Source organism: Maylandia zebra, linkage group LG6, assembly GCF_041146795.1.
Source record: "Maylandia zebra isolate NMK-2024a linkage group LG6, Mzebra_GT3a, whole genome shotgun sequence".
Classification (NCBI taxonomy): domain Eukaryota; kingdom Metazoa; phylum Chordata; class Actinopteri; order Cichliformes; family Cichlidae; genus Maylandia; species Maylandia zebra.
The window spans coordinates 7,439,571-7,455,762 of NC_135172.1; the positions used below are offsets into that span (position 1 = coordinate 7,439,571).

General features: G+C 40.4%; 1 protein-coding gene across 1 annotated transcript; it reads left to right on the top strand.

Annotated features, from left to right (window-relative positions):
• Positions 1–432: 432 nt before the first annotated feature.
• Positions 433–13,722, top strand: atpv0e2 (ATPase H+ transporting V0 subunit e2). The gene is made up of 4 exons (XM_024802731.2): positions 433–638; positions 1,232–1,279; positions 8,775–8,873; positions 11,022–13,722. Exons 1-3 carry the CDS (start codon positions 535–537, stop codon positions 8,866–8,868), a joined length of 246 nt encoding a protein of 81 aa, XP_024658499.1. The 5' UTR covers positions 433–534; the 3' UTR covers positions 8,869–8,873; positions 11,022–13,722.
• The last annotated feature ends 2,470 nt before the right edge of the window (positions 13,723–16,192 follow it).

The window sequence follows — 16,192 nt, forward strand, 5'->3', positions numbered from 1 at the left end:
AGTTCAGTTTGTAAAAAAAACAATGTATTTGAGGGTTTACTTGAGCAGATGTGAAATGTAACAGTGAGGTCAGAGGTCAAATGTGACATGATATTTGGATGTTTAGAATACCAGTACCATTTACTAAAAGGAAGTATACAATAAGAAGCTGTAGCAGAAAAACAAATATGGAAACTTAACTTATTAGAAATTTTTATATTTGGTTATGGTTTAATTAATTAATTAAATATATAGATTTCTGCTGAAAGCATGGTGTGTGATGTGGTGATGGTGAGGGGGTCTGCACTTGCCTCTAATCTGCTGGCATATACATCCGTCCAATCCCCCCGTTCTGTAATGCTGAAAGACAGCAGGCTGAACCAATAAAACGTCGCTTTAGCAGAGCTTTCAACCAATCATCGACAGCAGCGACTGATTTGGGCGGGTCCCTAACAGAAGCGACAGACTGGCTCAGCGGCCATTGAAGCATCTTTATCTTCAAAAGGACAAGCAGAGATTTTTTTGTACATCTGCGGGGTCCTGCGGACTGAAGCCATGGTCTATCATTCTCTCGCCCTGCCGATGATCTGCTTCACCACGTTATGGGCGTTGGTGGGGGTCGTAGCTCCGTTTTTAGTGCCCAAAGGACCCAATCGGGGGTAGGTGGTGTAACTGCTTTTAATTGGATACAATTAACGACATCATTTTGCGTTCCCTTTCATTTGACAGTGTTATTATTATACTTTGTAACTATAATTGTATTTTCCTTGCTGTTAGTGTTTTCGCTGTGTCGGTCGGAAAGAATCTTTAGACATATGCGACGCGCGCGAGCGTGCTCCTGATCCTCTTCTGGTGATGGAGGCCCAGCGTCATCCACGAAACAGTCATTCAGCTATCCCTCCATCCAAACACACACACACACACACACACACACACACACACACACACACACACACACACACACACACACACACTACCAGTAATTTCAAAGGTCGAGTCGGCTCGTTTGGACAAAAGTCATTCTGATGGTTTTATTTGTGAAAAGCAGAGTACGGGGAAGATTGTAAGTCGTGGAGTCAGGGCCAGTCTCCTTGAAAAACTGTGTGATTACAATATTTCTATCGTTTGTGCATTAATGTCCAGTATTGCTCAGTATGTGACTAGGGATCTAATTTTAATAATGTTTGCTTATGAATGTTATAATAGTAAAAGTGGGCACGTGTGACTCTGACTCCTCTGCTCTCTCTGACAGTGTGATTGTCACCAGTCTGATCCTTACAGCGATCTGTTGCTACTTGTTGTAAGTACCTACTTGCTTACTCTTCTTTGGTATGTAGCTGTTGTCATTTTGCATGTTGGCCACTTTGTTAAGTACACCTGCTCAAGGGCTCATTAATGCAGGGATCTAATTATCCAATCACATTCGAGCGACTTAAAGAATTTAGGTATGTAGACTCCTTGCTGAAGTTCAAACTGATCATTAGAATAGATAAGAAAGGTGATTGAAATATGACTTTGAATGGGGAATGGCTGTTGGTGCCAAGCAATGGTGATCCAGTGAGCTGCAGTAACCTGGGCTAAAATGCCTTGTTGATGCCAGAGATGAGAGGAGAATGGCCAGACTGCTTTGAGCTGATAGGAAGGCGACAGTAACTCAAATAACCACTTGTTACAACTGAGGTGTGCAGAAGCATCTCTTAGCATACAACACTTTGAAGCTTCAAGCCGATGGATTACAGCAGCAGAAGACCACACCGTTACCACTCCTGCTCTTTTATTTAGCACAAACTCACAAAACATTTTCAAAGGAAGACTGTAGGGCTGCTCAATTAATCGAATTTTAATCACGATTACGATCTGGGCTTTCAACGATCATTAAAAATGACTGAGCCGATTATTAGCCCCTCCCTCATTTATCCGCGACACCTTAAAGGCCGGTCCGTGAAAATATTGTCGGGCATAAACCAGTCCGTGGCGCAAAAAAGGTTGGAGACCGCTGATTAAGAGGACCCGAGGGAAGCTCGGAAAGCTAAGCAGAAGTTATTTGGAGAGGAGAGTGACTGCTGTTGGTTGAAAAGAGAGGTAAAAAAAACTTCAGTGGTGTTGCACACTATTTTATATTATTTTTTAAAGTCATTGTTAACCCTTTAAATCCGGTCAGAGCAGCACGCTCCGTGTTGTGTAACTATTTTTAAATCCCTGTAGAACCTGAACCGTGTAAGCTAGCGCAATAATTTGTTTTGCATATGAAACCGGAGGAGTTGTACTTACATCTGATGCCATCAGCTTGTCCTCGGTCACGGTTTCCTTCCACATAAAGCTTTACAAAAACTGCATAAAAAGCGCTTGCAGGAACAAAAACATAATATTCCAGAAACACGCTTTGCCGTTCCTATCAGCTGTTCGTAACACTTCCCACAGTGAAATGATGCACCTGCTGTTTTCTTTGCAAATTTGCATCATAGGATTGTTTTTTGTTTTTCCTGCAGTATATAAAAACTGTATCTCCAAAATAAAACTATGAAGACACTCAAAATAAATTTCCTGTGGTGGGAAACTATTTTTTGCAACTTTATTGTATTTAAAGTTTTGAGGGATAAACCTCTTAAATTTCTCCAAGTAGAAATATATGTAAACAAAACAAAAGCGATTTTCAATATTTTTTGTAGTTTATTGCACTTTTTTGCAATTTATGTAATTACTATGGACTTAATGCATACATATTATTAAAATATGGGCTATAACAGTTGTATTGATGTATAGCAACTTGAAATGCTCCCACAAATGGCACTACAGCATGTAAAAAAAATAATATAAGCTCTGGTGGACTTGGTTCTATAGTACCCGTTGCCTACTGGTGGTGGTCAGAGGGCCCGGTGGCGCCAGTGTCCGGCAGCCTCGCCTCTGTCAGTGCGCCCCAGGGTGGCTGTGGCTACAATGTAGCTTGCCATCACCAGTGTGTGAATGTGTGTGTGAATGGGTGGATGACTGGATATGTAAAGCGCTTTGGGGTCCTTAGGGACTAGTAAAGCGCTATATAAATACAGGCCATTTACCATTTACCATTTAGGTCTTAAAGGGTTAAATAAATATCGTCAAATAATCGTGATCTCAATTTCAGTGAAAATAATCGTGATTATCATTTTTGCCATAATCGAGCAGCCCTAGAAGACTGTAAAAACAATGTCTGGTCTAATGAGTCTTAGATTCTGTTGCAACCTTTGGTTGGTCTGGTCAGAATTTGGCATAAAGAACATGAAAGCATGGATCCACCATGCCTTGTGTCCCCAGTTCAAGTTAGCTGTCGTGTAATGATTTGGGGAAATGGCTTCTGCTACACGCTGGAGCTCAAATCGTCTCAAACTCTTGAACATGGCAGTGAGTTGACTGAACTCCAAAGGCCTCCACAGTCACCAGATATTAATCCAATAGAGCACCTTTGAGATTTGGAGAGCGAAAGATAGAGATTGTTAGTGAGGTGTAACTAATAAAGGGTCTGATGTTCAACTGTTTGCATGAAGCTAAAATTTGGTTATCACATAATTTTCTTACATTGAACGAGAATAAGACCGAAATCATAGTCTTTGGTAGTCACACTCCGCTAGACCAGTTAGCTGATGCCCTAGGCCCTCTCGCTAGCCATCTCTCGCTCACTGTAAGGAACCTTGGAGTGTTCCTGGATGGCTCTTTTAAACTTGAGAAACAGGTGTCCACTGTGGTAAAAAACAGCTTTTGCCAGTTGCGTCACATATCTAAAGCAAAGCCGTTCCTTCCTTTAAAGGATCTTGAAAAGCTTATCCACACATTTATCACATCCAGATTGGACTACTGTAACTCCCTCTACTCGGGCCTCCAACACTCTTCTCTTTACCGGCTTCAGTTAATTCAAAATGCAGCTGCGCGTCTTTTAACAGGTACGAGAATCTATGAATGCATAACTCCAATTTTAGCCAAATTACATTGGCTCCCTGTTAAATATCGCATAGATTTTAAAATTCTTTTGTTCACTTTTAAAATTCTGAATAATTTAGCGCCCACCTATCTCTCTGAACTACTCCTCTTATACAATCCCAACAGAGCACTTAGATCATCCAATCACAGGCTCCTAGCACAACCTAGGTTTCGAATGAAGTCGAGAGGTGACCGGGTCTTTGCAACCGTGGCACCCAGACTCTGGAATAACCTCCCTGTTCATATTCGTACTGCAGAGTCTATCCAGTCTTTTAAATCACGTCTTAAAACGTATCTTTTTACTTCGGCCTTTGATTCTAACTAGTTGGCTGTTTTAGCTTATTGTGTTGTTACCTATTGTTTGTTGTCCTGTTTTATTGTTTGTTTTAATTGTCTCATGTTTTTACTGACTGTGAAGCACTATGGTCAACACTGTTGTTTTAATATGTGCTATATAAATGTATTTTGATTTGATTTGTATTTGCCACAGGCTTACTAGCAAATTGAGAATTTTTAGAGGCACAGAGGGGACAGGGTCTTTTTACCTGGCTCTATCTCCAAGGGTAAATTTTTGCCAAATACATGACATAAGTTACCATTGGTTTCATAAGAATATGAAACCATGTTATTTATTTTTTTATTTTTAAATTTTTTTTTACTGTAAATAAAATGTTTTTTGTGGCTGTAGCATTTTAGTGACCAACATATGAAGTATGAAAATAAACATCAGTGTTTCCTCACACACAGACCAGGTCAGTGACCTGCCCAGGAATGTTGACTGCTGTGGAAATATATTTGGTGACTCACGTTAGGATTTTTTTTTACAATTTATCTGACAGAACAACACTAGCAGGCAGTCCCCTTGCTCTTATTTTGAAAGTTCAGTCACTGCTTACCATTGAGGTCTGGCCCTTCCTGTGTGTTGTTTGTGTGCCCGTTGAACTCTTGCCAGGCTGATATTGAGCCAGTCCTCAGTGTCATTCAGCTGCTTGCCCACTGATGATCTCACTCCCACAGTCACCCACACTCCAACATCTGGGACTGCAGCTGCACACGTAACTCTTGCTCTACTCTTTAAAATCTGCTCTGTGCTGGAGAGTCACTGTAGTCAGAACCTGCAGCAGGTCATGTGGTGGAAACTCGTGCGTGCTGATACACATGAAGCGAGAAGATCTACAGCTACGTTTTAAAAAGCAACAGTGATGAATAGGTTGTTAATTAAGCAATAATGTTCGTCATAGTTTTCTTCTACAAAAACAAGATGATAATGCATGAGGACAAAAACTCTGATGAAATGTATTGACACTTTTTTTCAATAAACAAGGTGAAAATGGAGATGAGACCCAGATAGAACCAGTTAAGTTGTGTAGAAAGGCGAGCCAAGTTTGGAAGTGGTCGCCTTGTGCAGTAAGGATAGACGTGCTGTTTGATGTCAAGGAAAATAAGACGCTTTGTAAACCTTGTGGATCAACTCTCACCAATAAAAACACTTTTACTCAACTGAATCAACTAAAATCCAACTTTTAACTCGTTATTTCTATCAGCTAACAGCTCCATGCTGCTTTCATGGGAGGCGAGGGAAATCAAGGAAAATGGATGCTCTCTGCCTTTCTTTCTCTCAAAAGCATTAATTATGCCCAATGGGACATCTGTTTTACATTTTACAAGGAGGATACTTCTGCATTGGGTTAACAACATCCCGTGTGTGCTGGAGGCCCTAGAAGTCAAGTTACACACTGATAACAAACCCTGTAAAACATCTGCCACCTGACGAGCTGAGTCACAGCAACGCCATCAGCCAGCTGATTCCTGCTGACACGAGTTTTATTTTGTTTTTGTTTTTCCCAAGTGCAATAAGAGAGCGAGAGAGAGCACAAATTGGGGTTTGGTTGAGACAGAAATCCGAAAGATGAGAAAACTAACCAGGCTTGTTCTCGTCTGATAGCACAACGAAGGTCAAACTGAAAAAGATATGAACTCTAAAGTGTCCCAGTGTTGTAGATGCATATATATGTGTATGCACCTAGTGGGGCTGACTCAAATCTTTCATTTGGCCTTATGTGTCTGTAATTTGTCCATATCTACATTTAAAATACCAGCATACTAATAAGACTACTGAAACACAGGAATGAACCCAGACAGGTAACAAAGACTGAAGGATCTCAGTGGCAGGAAGTATCAGTAATGGCTCAGTTGTTATCCTTGATAAATCTCATAAAGGGTTTGCTGTTTAAGCTCATGTAGCCTACAGTTGGTGCACAGCTGCAAACTGCTTTGCAACCCGCAGCCTCCCCAATGAATCAGTGTGGAAAAATCAGCAGATTATGTTGATGGCAGCTCGTAATCAAAACATCTTCATCCACCTCAGCATGAAATAAAAAGAATTCATAGTTTGTGTTTGTTTGCAGTCTGTGTGTTTTAATATTTGCATTCATATTTCATCAATGTGTTTGTTGTCTCTGATATCTGCTCTGTACTGCGGTTAAGTCCTGCTTCTTCTATCACTGCCTCCAGCTTTGTGTGTAATCACATGGAATGGTCAAAAGAGGTCCCAGAGGAGAGCTGCGCAGCTAAAGTAAATTACAGCAGATGAAAACGACCACGACAGTAACAATATTCTTCTCAGCATAGTGGTCCCGACTGAAATGCTTTATAAAACAAACAGCAGTTTGGCATATACACAAAGTGACATGGCAATCAGCATTCATTTTCAGGGAACACCAGTACCGTGCACTCGTTTGGCTATGGCTCTGTGGGGGACCTGCAAATGTGTAGGAGGGCTCTGGTCCTCTGGTCTATCATCAGAAATGTTCAGCTTTCAAAAGCAGTCGCCGTTTTAAGGGGGATTAAAAAATGGGGATGCAAGAAGAGGTGGGATGTGCATAAATAAGATTATCATTCTACCACTAGAGGGAGCTGGGCACCCTCAGGATAAACCTCCACCAACAACAGCATTCGTACTGTAAACATACACTGTTTGCACAGTTTTAGCCTGGAAATGATGTACCTGGATCAGCCGTACAGATCTGTTCCACAAATCTCGCTGTGTGTCGTGAGTGTCTGCTGTTCTTTTCCCAAAAATAATAACAAGCTTATTTACGAAGAGCGTTTAAAAACATGCACAGATTGGCTTACAGGAAGAAAAATAAAAGCAGAAAAGGTTTTAACCAGTTTATTAAAAGTGCTGTGAACAAATGAGGAGACCTTCTTTTCCATTTCATGTTTCTCTGCATTGGATAAACTCTTCCTTCGCTCAGGCTACAGACTGCTTTCTACAAGTGTCTACAGTTGGCTTCGGCTAATTTATGACCCAGTTTTCTGCCTCTGGCAGAACTTCAGCAGTAGATACTGGCTACAAATAGAACACTACAGCCAATCTGTTTTCTTTTTCTTATTTTTGGTATTTTTACTGAAGCCCTGAGATAATAACAGAAAGTGTTTGTGTAAGCTGACACTGATGCAAACTGTGTTGGAGGGTTTCTAACACATTGACATTTAGAGGAGCCAGATTGGAATTTCATCTTTCTTCTGTTTTTCATTATTACTATTATTATGTGGGGCAGTTCTACATCCTTCTTTTAACAGTCAGTCGTTGCCTCGATTCTTTGTCCACATCTTCTGAAGTGTCCTTTTGCTTTCATAAAGATAAAAAGTAATTTTGTCGTCTCAGTCAAGACCACTCAGAGAGACTGATTCTTAGACCCTCACCACTCCTTTTTCTTCACCTTTACAAATAAGCGTCCTGCTTAAGTTGCTGTGCCTGACTCTTAATCTGCTATTAATCACTTTTTCTAAATTGACTCTATAATAAGTTCCCAGAAGAGCGTCTGACTTAAAGTCCAGTAAAGAGGGATGAAGGTCGCACTCCTCTCTCTCATGTCAGTTTTGTATTTTAAAAAGATAGAAATTATGATGGTATTGAATTCCTTGTTTTTCTTGTTAGTAATGATTGGCATAAATAACTGATAACGTTTTATAACAGAATTAGGGCTGTGCGATATGACCAAAATCTCATATCCCAATATAAGAATTCTATCGTCCGATAAAGATATAAATCACAAAAATGTAACATTTTCTGTAAATTCTGTGAATCTCGGGCAGCTCGACTCGCGTGAAGTGTTTCCAGCTGGGCGTCGTGTACCTGGAAACGAGTGTTTTAACAGATGCGTGAAACGATGCATTTTTAGACATAAGTTGTAACGGCCGCCGTTTTCTTTGTGAGTATTTATTACACGGCATGCTGCGAGGAAAAGCCTGTTCTAACGTTTGAGTCTAAGGTTTATTTTTTAGCACCTGATGACTCTGTCTTGCTTCTCATCCGTAAATACTCGGCATAATCTTTCACGTGATTCAGTTTATTTTGAAGTCTCAACAGGATCTTGAGCTTTATTGTGAAAGGTTTATGTGGAAAATAAACAAGCGGACATGCGAAGGTTTTACTGTCGTTGTTGCTAACGACAACGCATAAAAACAGGTGCTTGTCCGTCTGTAGTGTGGTTATATTAAATATAAGAGAAAGAGAGAACTTTAAGAAATTAATATAGCCACTACAGTGACCATCAAAACGATGAAAAAATATTGCCGTAAACAGTTTATTTTGCGACACCACGAAACAAACGATAGCATTTTTATATCGTCATCCGATATATATCGTCATATCGAACAGCCCTAAACAGAATCATTTTTTTAAAAGTTGCTTCAATTGGAATCAGATTTTTTTTTCCAGCTCATACGATCGAATGGTACCGTGACCTGGTTACAACCATGATAAATGCACCCATGTTCTTTCACCACACTGATGGTGCTTTGTCATTTATCTGCTCTCTCTCACTTTCTCTTTCTAGTTGGTTGATAGCCATTCTGGCCCAGACCAACCCTCTGTTTGGTCCTCAGCTCAAGAATGAAACTATATGGTACCTGCGCTACTTCTGGGAGTAAACAGGGTAAGTTTGCCTGAGCAGGACCTCAGAGGCAATGCTGAGGTTTAAATTTATCATCTTAAATGTTTATATGCTGATTATATTGCTTTATAAGAAAGGCCCAACTCTGAGTACACTCTGTGCCAAAAGTGCTGACAGGAAATTACATGCTTTTGCAGAGCGTGCTTTTGCAGCTAGAAAGTGAAACCAACTAGGCTGTTGGATCGAAACTTAAAGTGTGGTGTGACGTGGAGAACAAGTATATAAATACTTAGGCTTCCGTTTGTGCTTCAGACCTTGGGTTGTGTGTTTTGTGTTCAGGTCTCCATATCCCGGATATGTAAAATAAAGATCATTTTTAAAGTAAAAGGACCACTTCTGAGCTGTGTCTTTTTGGCCGTAAAGAATACAAAAGAACCGGGATTTAATACTTGTTGCCACTGACCCGGATTCTTGTGCGGCTGAGGTGACTAATTTGGACCTTAAGGTACGATCTGATACGAGGTGGACAACAGACCGGTCCAAAAGAGTATAGGTAAGCGCAAGCCTGTTGAAAATTGTGCACATTGGATGAATTCTAAATTAGTTGTCCACCGAATTGATCATTGTTACCGTTAAATGGCTCAGTAGTGGAAATTAAACTTAATTATAAAATCTGTTAAGTAGATTTCAGGTGACATGTCCATGATATGATGACAGAATCTAAGCAAAGTGGGTAACTGGCTCACTGAATGTCAGTCCAACACAAGAAATTGGCATTAGCACCATTTTCCTGTCTCCACTATAAACAGCTACAAATAACTACTTAAAAAATACATTTATTTAGTTATTTATAATGAGATTACCTGTACATAAAACAGAGCATCTTATTAGAATATCTGACCATTTAACATAATAATAGTAATCTCTGCCAGACAGACGTTCAGTCTAAAGACTACTTAAGGTGGCTTTTTTAAGAGGCTGCCCCCACAGCCTAGTATAAGATATATAAGGATTATTTTGAGCATAATCATGCAAAGCTAGTCTAGATGATTCCATGCGTTATCCAAAGGCAGCACGGTGGTGCACAAACATGCATGCTGGGTGTAGTACAGTCCAGGAATAAGTGTGGAACTGGAAATGAGCTTAATAGGTCACTTTTATTTATGTAAAATCTCAAATTGTTTATATAACTGTTTCTTTTCCTCATAATTTTTTGGGGGGTGTCACCTGGTTGTATGTAATGTCCTGTTGTTACCAGAAGGTGGCAGTTGAGGACTGCTCGGATATGATAAGCGACTGTAATTATGCTTGAAATGCCCATCCCTGGTAAAAATTAAATACAGTCTGTACAGTCGCTGCAGAATCACAGATCTTTTTAAGTACACCCACACACTGAACATCACCCTTCAAAACAAAAGCTCACTGCTGATTTTTTATTTTTTTTTTGTCATAAAATGACCATTACTGAGTAAAAACAGTGGCTGTTCATAAATGTTTACTGTGGAAAAAAGACTTTAAGTGTAATCAAATCAATGAATTGGATGAATTACGGGGTAAGAAATACACAGGTTTTTATGTAGAGACCTTTTGCTACATATCACCATGTGCATGTGTCGTATATGTGGACCTTTAAGAGTTTAAATGAATGGTTATTTCATAGCTGTGTGGAATCATTTTATGTTTCAAAGAAAAAAACCAAGCCGTTGCCATAGGCAAACAAATTATTGAGAAGAAACCTGAGAGCTGTTTCGTTTTTCTGTATTTCCTTTTCTGCCACTCATTACCATCAGTTCCTGCGCCTTCATTTGTTCTTCGCAAATTAAAAAAAGAAAAGAGGGAAAAAAGCTCAGTTTTTCAAATTTAGAGCACAGTGGGGGGAAGAAGAGGAAAAAAGCTCACTACTAAACAGCCCCTGGGGACAGAGGTGGCATTCAGGCGTGAATATTTATCAACTCCACGGAAATGTGAGCCGGGTGAAATAGAAAATAAGGGCACTTTTATGAATTTTCAGAGGACATGTTTGCCACACGAGTCCCCTGATGCTTTTGGTCACGCAGCGCTGACAATATTTGAAAGAGGCTGTTCAGGGTGGGGGTATTGTTGGCTACAACAAACACGCTGGTTCGATTCACGCCTTAAGATGACATATTTGTGATTGTGCTGAAATGTTTGCTTTCCTTTCTGTTGCAGGGCTGTTCGATGTGATGCCTCTCATCTTTCCTGTCCTCTGGTTTGCTCGCCTTTAGTTTCGGCATGTCCTCAAACACCCGAGCAGCCTGCAGAATGGGTGGATTCATTTTGTTTTGCCACCTTGTTTTTTGTAACCTTGAGGAATCTTAAGAATAATAAGAGTTAAAAAAAAAAAAAAAGCTGAATTCATCCTGTGACTACAGAACAAACCAAGATGAGGAAAGTGAAGCGTAACCACCCCCCCAACCCCCCCACTTGAAATGTGCAATCCTTTAGTTTAGTTCCGTGTACATATTTTCTTTTTGCGTTGCTGCCATCGTCAGCGAGGAACATGGATTTCTGTGTGTATTTATTTTGGCTTGCTGACACTGATCTAAGCCCGGTGTAATCACCTCAGTGTCCGCGAGGTCCTGTTATATAAGTGTTGTTACCCGTGATGTAATGGGGTGTGAGTGTGAGCGCGTGTGCGAGCGTGTGAAGAGTTCATTAATGTGGGCGCTTGGACCGCGGCCACGAGAATCTCCTGAAAGCACGTAAAAAAAAAATGAGAAAAAAAAATAAGCAGAGAGCGATTCCTTCCACTTTGGGGGCACTTCAGCGTGAAACTCCCTCCCACATTCCCTCGTGCTCCGCACCACGGAGGTCCTCGTTGCCATGGTGATCTCATCGCCCAATTCAGCCCCTCTTCACTTGACCCCTTTTGATGAAATCCTGCCCAATTCTCGCCTGCCTGTGTACAGATGTACTGTAGGTTGTACTGTAGGGACGTGTTTTTGGAGCAAAGCTGCAGATAGATTGGGTGTTAACATCTGCTATTTTTAAAATGTACCTTCAAACAACGCTTTCACTGCATTCCTCATTTTAACTTTAGCAAATAAACTCAGACTCTCGAGAGCTTTTAGAAAACAAAGCGATGAAAAAGTGCGTTATTAAAATAAGATGTGAAGAAACCTGCAGCATTGTAACCTCTGATAGGCTGAATATGAGTTTTTTTCTAATTCAAAGGCGAACAATCCCCGTGCATGCATCACTAATTCTTGTTTGGGGAAATAATGACAAGTGCTCTGAATTTATTTTAATATAAGAAGTCTTATCATTGCAGTTATTGGTTATTTATCTTATTTCATCTGCAGTCCCTGCCCTTATAATCGCACACAGAAAAAAAGCATGTACACAATAAAACACCCCCCAAAATTAGTTCATTGCACCTTACCAGCCACTGCCACAATTACACCTCCCCTCTCCAAACCTTGAGCGCCCGTCCTTCCCTCCTCCCTGGAACTCGCCCTCCCTGTCCTCTTCTCTGAAACCGCTTTGCTTCAGCCAAAAAGAATCCAAATCAAAATACAGCTACTTTTTAGAAAGACCAAATTGTGTTCTGTCTTTCCCCCCCCCCCCCCCCCCCCCCTTGCCTTTTTCTGTAGTTGTGGTGGTGGTGGTGTGAGTCTAAAATCGGATGTGTAACAATGTGTGCATTACAGCAGTTTACACATGCAGAGCCCCGTGTCACTGGAGTGCAATTACACTTGATTACACTCTCAAAGTAGCCTTTGCTCACCAGTAAAGTTTGTTGTAGTTGGTATTTAGTTTCTCTGCAAGTAAGCCAGAGTGTGTAAACAAACATCACATGGACTCCCAAGTAGCTCACTTATTCGACAAAGTTTTGGTGACTTTTAACTGCACGTAAAAGACGGGCGTGCCCACGGCGGCGGCGCGCATTGGTTCGTGAACACCTGCTTTTGAAGCAGGTCATCGTCTTTGTTTTTTGAAACTGGACGTGATGAGCACGGGCAGAAATGACTGAGAAACCGAGGAAAACTGCGGCCTCATATTTTTCTTTAGTGGCTTTTTTTCTTTACAAAGGACTGTATTTACAAAAAGTGAACACCATGTTGTATTAAATATAGCTTGCCATCGCCAGTGTGTGAATGTGTGTGTGAATGGGTGAATGACTGAATGTAGTGTGAAGCGCTTTGGGGTCCTTAGGGACTATAAAAGCGCTATACAAATGCAGGCCATTTACCATTTACCATTTTAAATAATACTTCAAATTTTCAAACTGAGACTAGAAACTCCTCAAGAAGGTGTTCGTTAGGGTCACAAGTTAAGGGTCAAAGTAGTCTGTTAGTGCTGGTAAACCATAGACTGGAATATATATATAAAACATAGATGAAACCACCATAACGTCACCCACATGGATGTGAAGACCAGTGTACAAGCCTCAAACGGAGCATTTCAACTGTCAGCAGCATGTGTGACATCACCCAGTGGTTTTTCAAGTCCCAATTTGATGCCTCCAGATGTCCTGGTTGCAAAACAAACGGATGGCATAAAATCGTTAGCCAGTGATCTTCTTTCCATTTTAAAACACGATTCGACACATTACTGAATAAACACATTTTTTATTCGTGTGACCCGAGATGAGTGACTGAGCCCATACACTTCTTTTTAAATAATCAAAAAAATAACACCTAGCCAGTGAAAAGGTGTCCATGCTGTGCAGCTTACTCAGCCTTTTCATCTATTTTACTCTAAATTGGACTATAATTTGCAAGGTGAACATGCTGTATTTTTTTTTTTTAAAAGCTTGAAACTACTAATTGACACCATAAACTTACAAGATGAAAGAATGCAGGTTCAAGGCATTTCTACACTGGCTTTACTTTCAGACCTAAACCGCCTCCATCTTTTATATGCAGTCTTTTGTCAAAACAACCATGTCTTGTAACTTTGGCACTGTTTTGTCTTTGTGGCAGTTGACTGCATGTGAAGAAAAGCTGAAAATGTCTCTGGTTTTGTCCTGACATCTGAATTCTGTTAGACGTTCTGACCGTACAGTTTTGTTTTGGGTTTGTTTCCTTTGGTTAGGATTACCATAGGAAACAAAGCCATTACATTACAGTATCAATCCCACTCATCATAAAACAAACCACAGTTTGCTTGCAGAGTCAGTCCGTCACTGGACACCAAATGTCATTATTCTCCCATATCCAAGCTAATCGACCTAAAGGAGGGAACCGCTGGGACGTCAGATAACCCGTGTAAAATGTGCAGAGTATGAATGCTCAAAAAAAACATTCAAATTTTCAATTTCATTTCTTTTTCTCGTGACTTTTTTTCCTTTTCATTTTTGATAACTGGCTACTGTTCATTTGTTAAATGTTCCTGGCAGCATAGACGAGGATAGATTTTTTTTTTAAGTGTGTTAAGAGTCACCATGGTAACAAACATTCAATAAATCACAAATCGGATTGTTTATGGATTTGGGACCCTGTATGTAACCTTGTATTACTGTGAAGTAAATGCTTGTATGTGAGTGGCACTGTATGTGAAATACTTAATAAAGAACTATGTCTCATAGGATACAATCGCACTCTTCAAGTTATTTATGTTCCATCTGAGCGTTGGCTTTCAGTTGTGGAAGAAACATTTGCAGACACACCGAGAATATACAGGCATGAACTGACTGGTCAAACATACAAACACTGACAGGCAAAGTTAAAGAAATCGTTAAACTGACTACACTTTGTTGCACACTAAGCCACACCCCCATGCAAAACTGTTCACGAATGATTCCTAAATACAAAGAGCCCAAAGTGATGCCCCAGCTTCTAAATTTGCCACGTCATAATCTAACCAAGCATTCAAAGGATACAAAAGTCCCATCCCAAACTAGCACTAACCAAAGAAATTCCATGTCCATGCCCATACAGTCAGGTTTTTTTTGGATTTGCACATTGTTAGGAATGTGATTTTAATCATATTTCAAGTGAGATCATATGCCAAGTAAGTACTGAATGTTTTACTCAATGTTTTGCAAATTAAACTTATCCTTTTCTCTTATAGAGTTTTAGTCTTATTGATGGTACATGATAAGAAACACAGACTGATTCATTTTTAAATGGTGACTTTTTAAAAAAAATTTCTGTGAATACCCAGAACACTGATGGGAAGTTGTAGCAGAATTGTAGATCTACTGTATCGCTGTGTATTTGCGCTAAGAATAAAAATATCATTGAACCTTCCTGGTGTTGACCTTTTTGCAGCATCTCTGTTGATATTTTCCACTATCTCTAAAAGAGACAGAGGTCTATGCTGTGGGGCTGAGCTAGTTTAGGTTACCTTGGTAATCAAGGACAAGGTTGACTCCCTCATGCAAGATTGTCACAACAGAGCAGTAAGATAAGCATGCATGATTTATAGACACTCACCCAAATCTATCAAAAGAAAGTGCATTGCTAAAAAACAAACAAAGAAAACTGAAGAGCTGTTGAACTAGAGAACTCATCAATTAATGTCTTTTTAGGAGAAATGTTAAAAGGAGCCTGAAGAGATGGAGGAGGGCCATATTGGCCTCAACTGGCAGAAGTCACTGACAGGGTAGATGAGAAGAGCTATGACAGGAAGCACCAGGTTCGGATGAGATTTGCCCTGAGATGCTAAAGCCTCTAGACATTATGGGAATGTTTCAGTTGACACACCTCTTTAATGTTAGGTTGTAATCTGGCATTGTGCCTGTGGAGTGGCAGACTGGAGTGGTGATTGCAATTTTCAAAAAGGAGATCCTGAGTGAGTGCTCCAGTTATCGTACTCAGGCTCCCGGCAAAATTTCTTTTAGGGTGCTGGAACGGAGGCCCCAGCTAATGGTGGGACCTCAGATTTAGGACAAGCAATGCAGATTCCAGCCTGGTTCTAAAACAGTTGCCCAGATCTTCACCCTTGCAGAACTTCTGAAGGGAATAGAAGAGAATCTGACCATCCAGTCTACTGGTGCTTTATAGGCACAGAGAAAGCTGACAAGAATGGAGTGAGGGTGAGAGCTGTGTCTGCATCTTTGGTATAAAGTACACCGTGTTTTTAATGGATGTTGAGTTACCGCTTGTCTCTGATCCTGTTTTTGACGTTTATGGACAGAATCTCAAAGTATAGCCAGGCTGAGGAGGGCATCTGCTTTTTGAAGCTCAGTCAAGCATTTCTTCAGTTTGCAGAAGATGTGGTTCTATTGGCTTCATCAGAGAGTTCCCATCAGCATGCACTGCAGTGATCTGCAGCCAAGCATGAAACAACTGGGGTGAGAGGTCAGGGTTCTCCACTGAAAATCTCCTCCTTCTGCTCCTTCTGAGATACAGAACAGAGGAAAAAGAGTTAAAATATCTTGAACTCATTTAGAA

Excerpts from the sequence above, each read along its gene's own strand:
- atpv0e2 (XM_024802731.2), top strand. The coding sequence starts at position 535 with ATGGTCTATCATTCTCTCGCCCTGCCGATGATCTGCTTCACCACGTTA. Across the intron at positions 639-1,231 it reads CCCAAAGGACCCAATCGGGG|TGTGATTGTCACCAGTCTGA; the intron begins GTAGGTGGTGTA and ends TCTCTCTGACAG. Across the intron at positions 1,280-8,774 it reads GCGATCTGTTGCTACTTGTT|TTGGTTGATAGCCATTCTGG; the intron begins GTAAGTACCTAC and ends TTCTCTTTCTAG.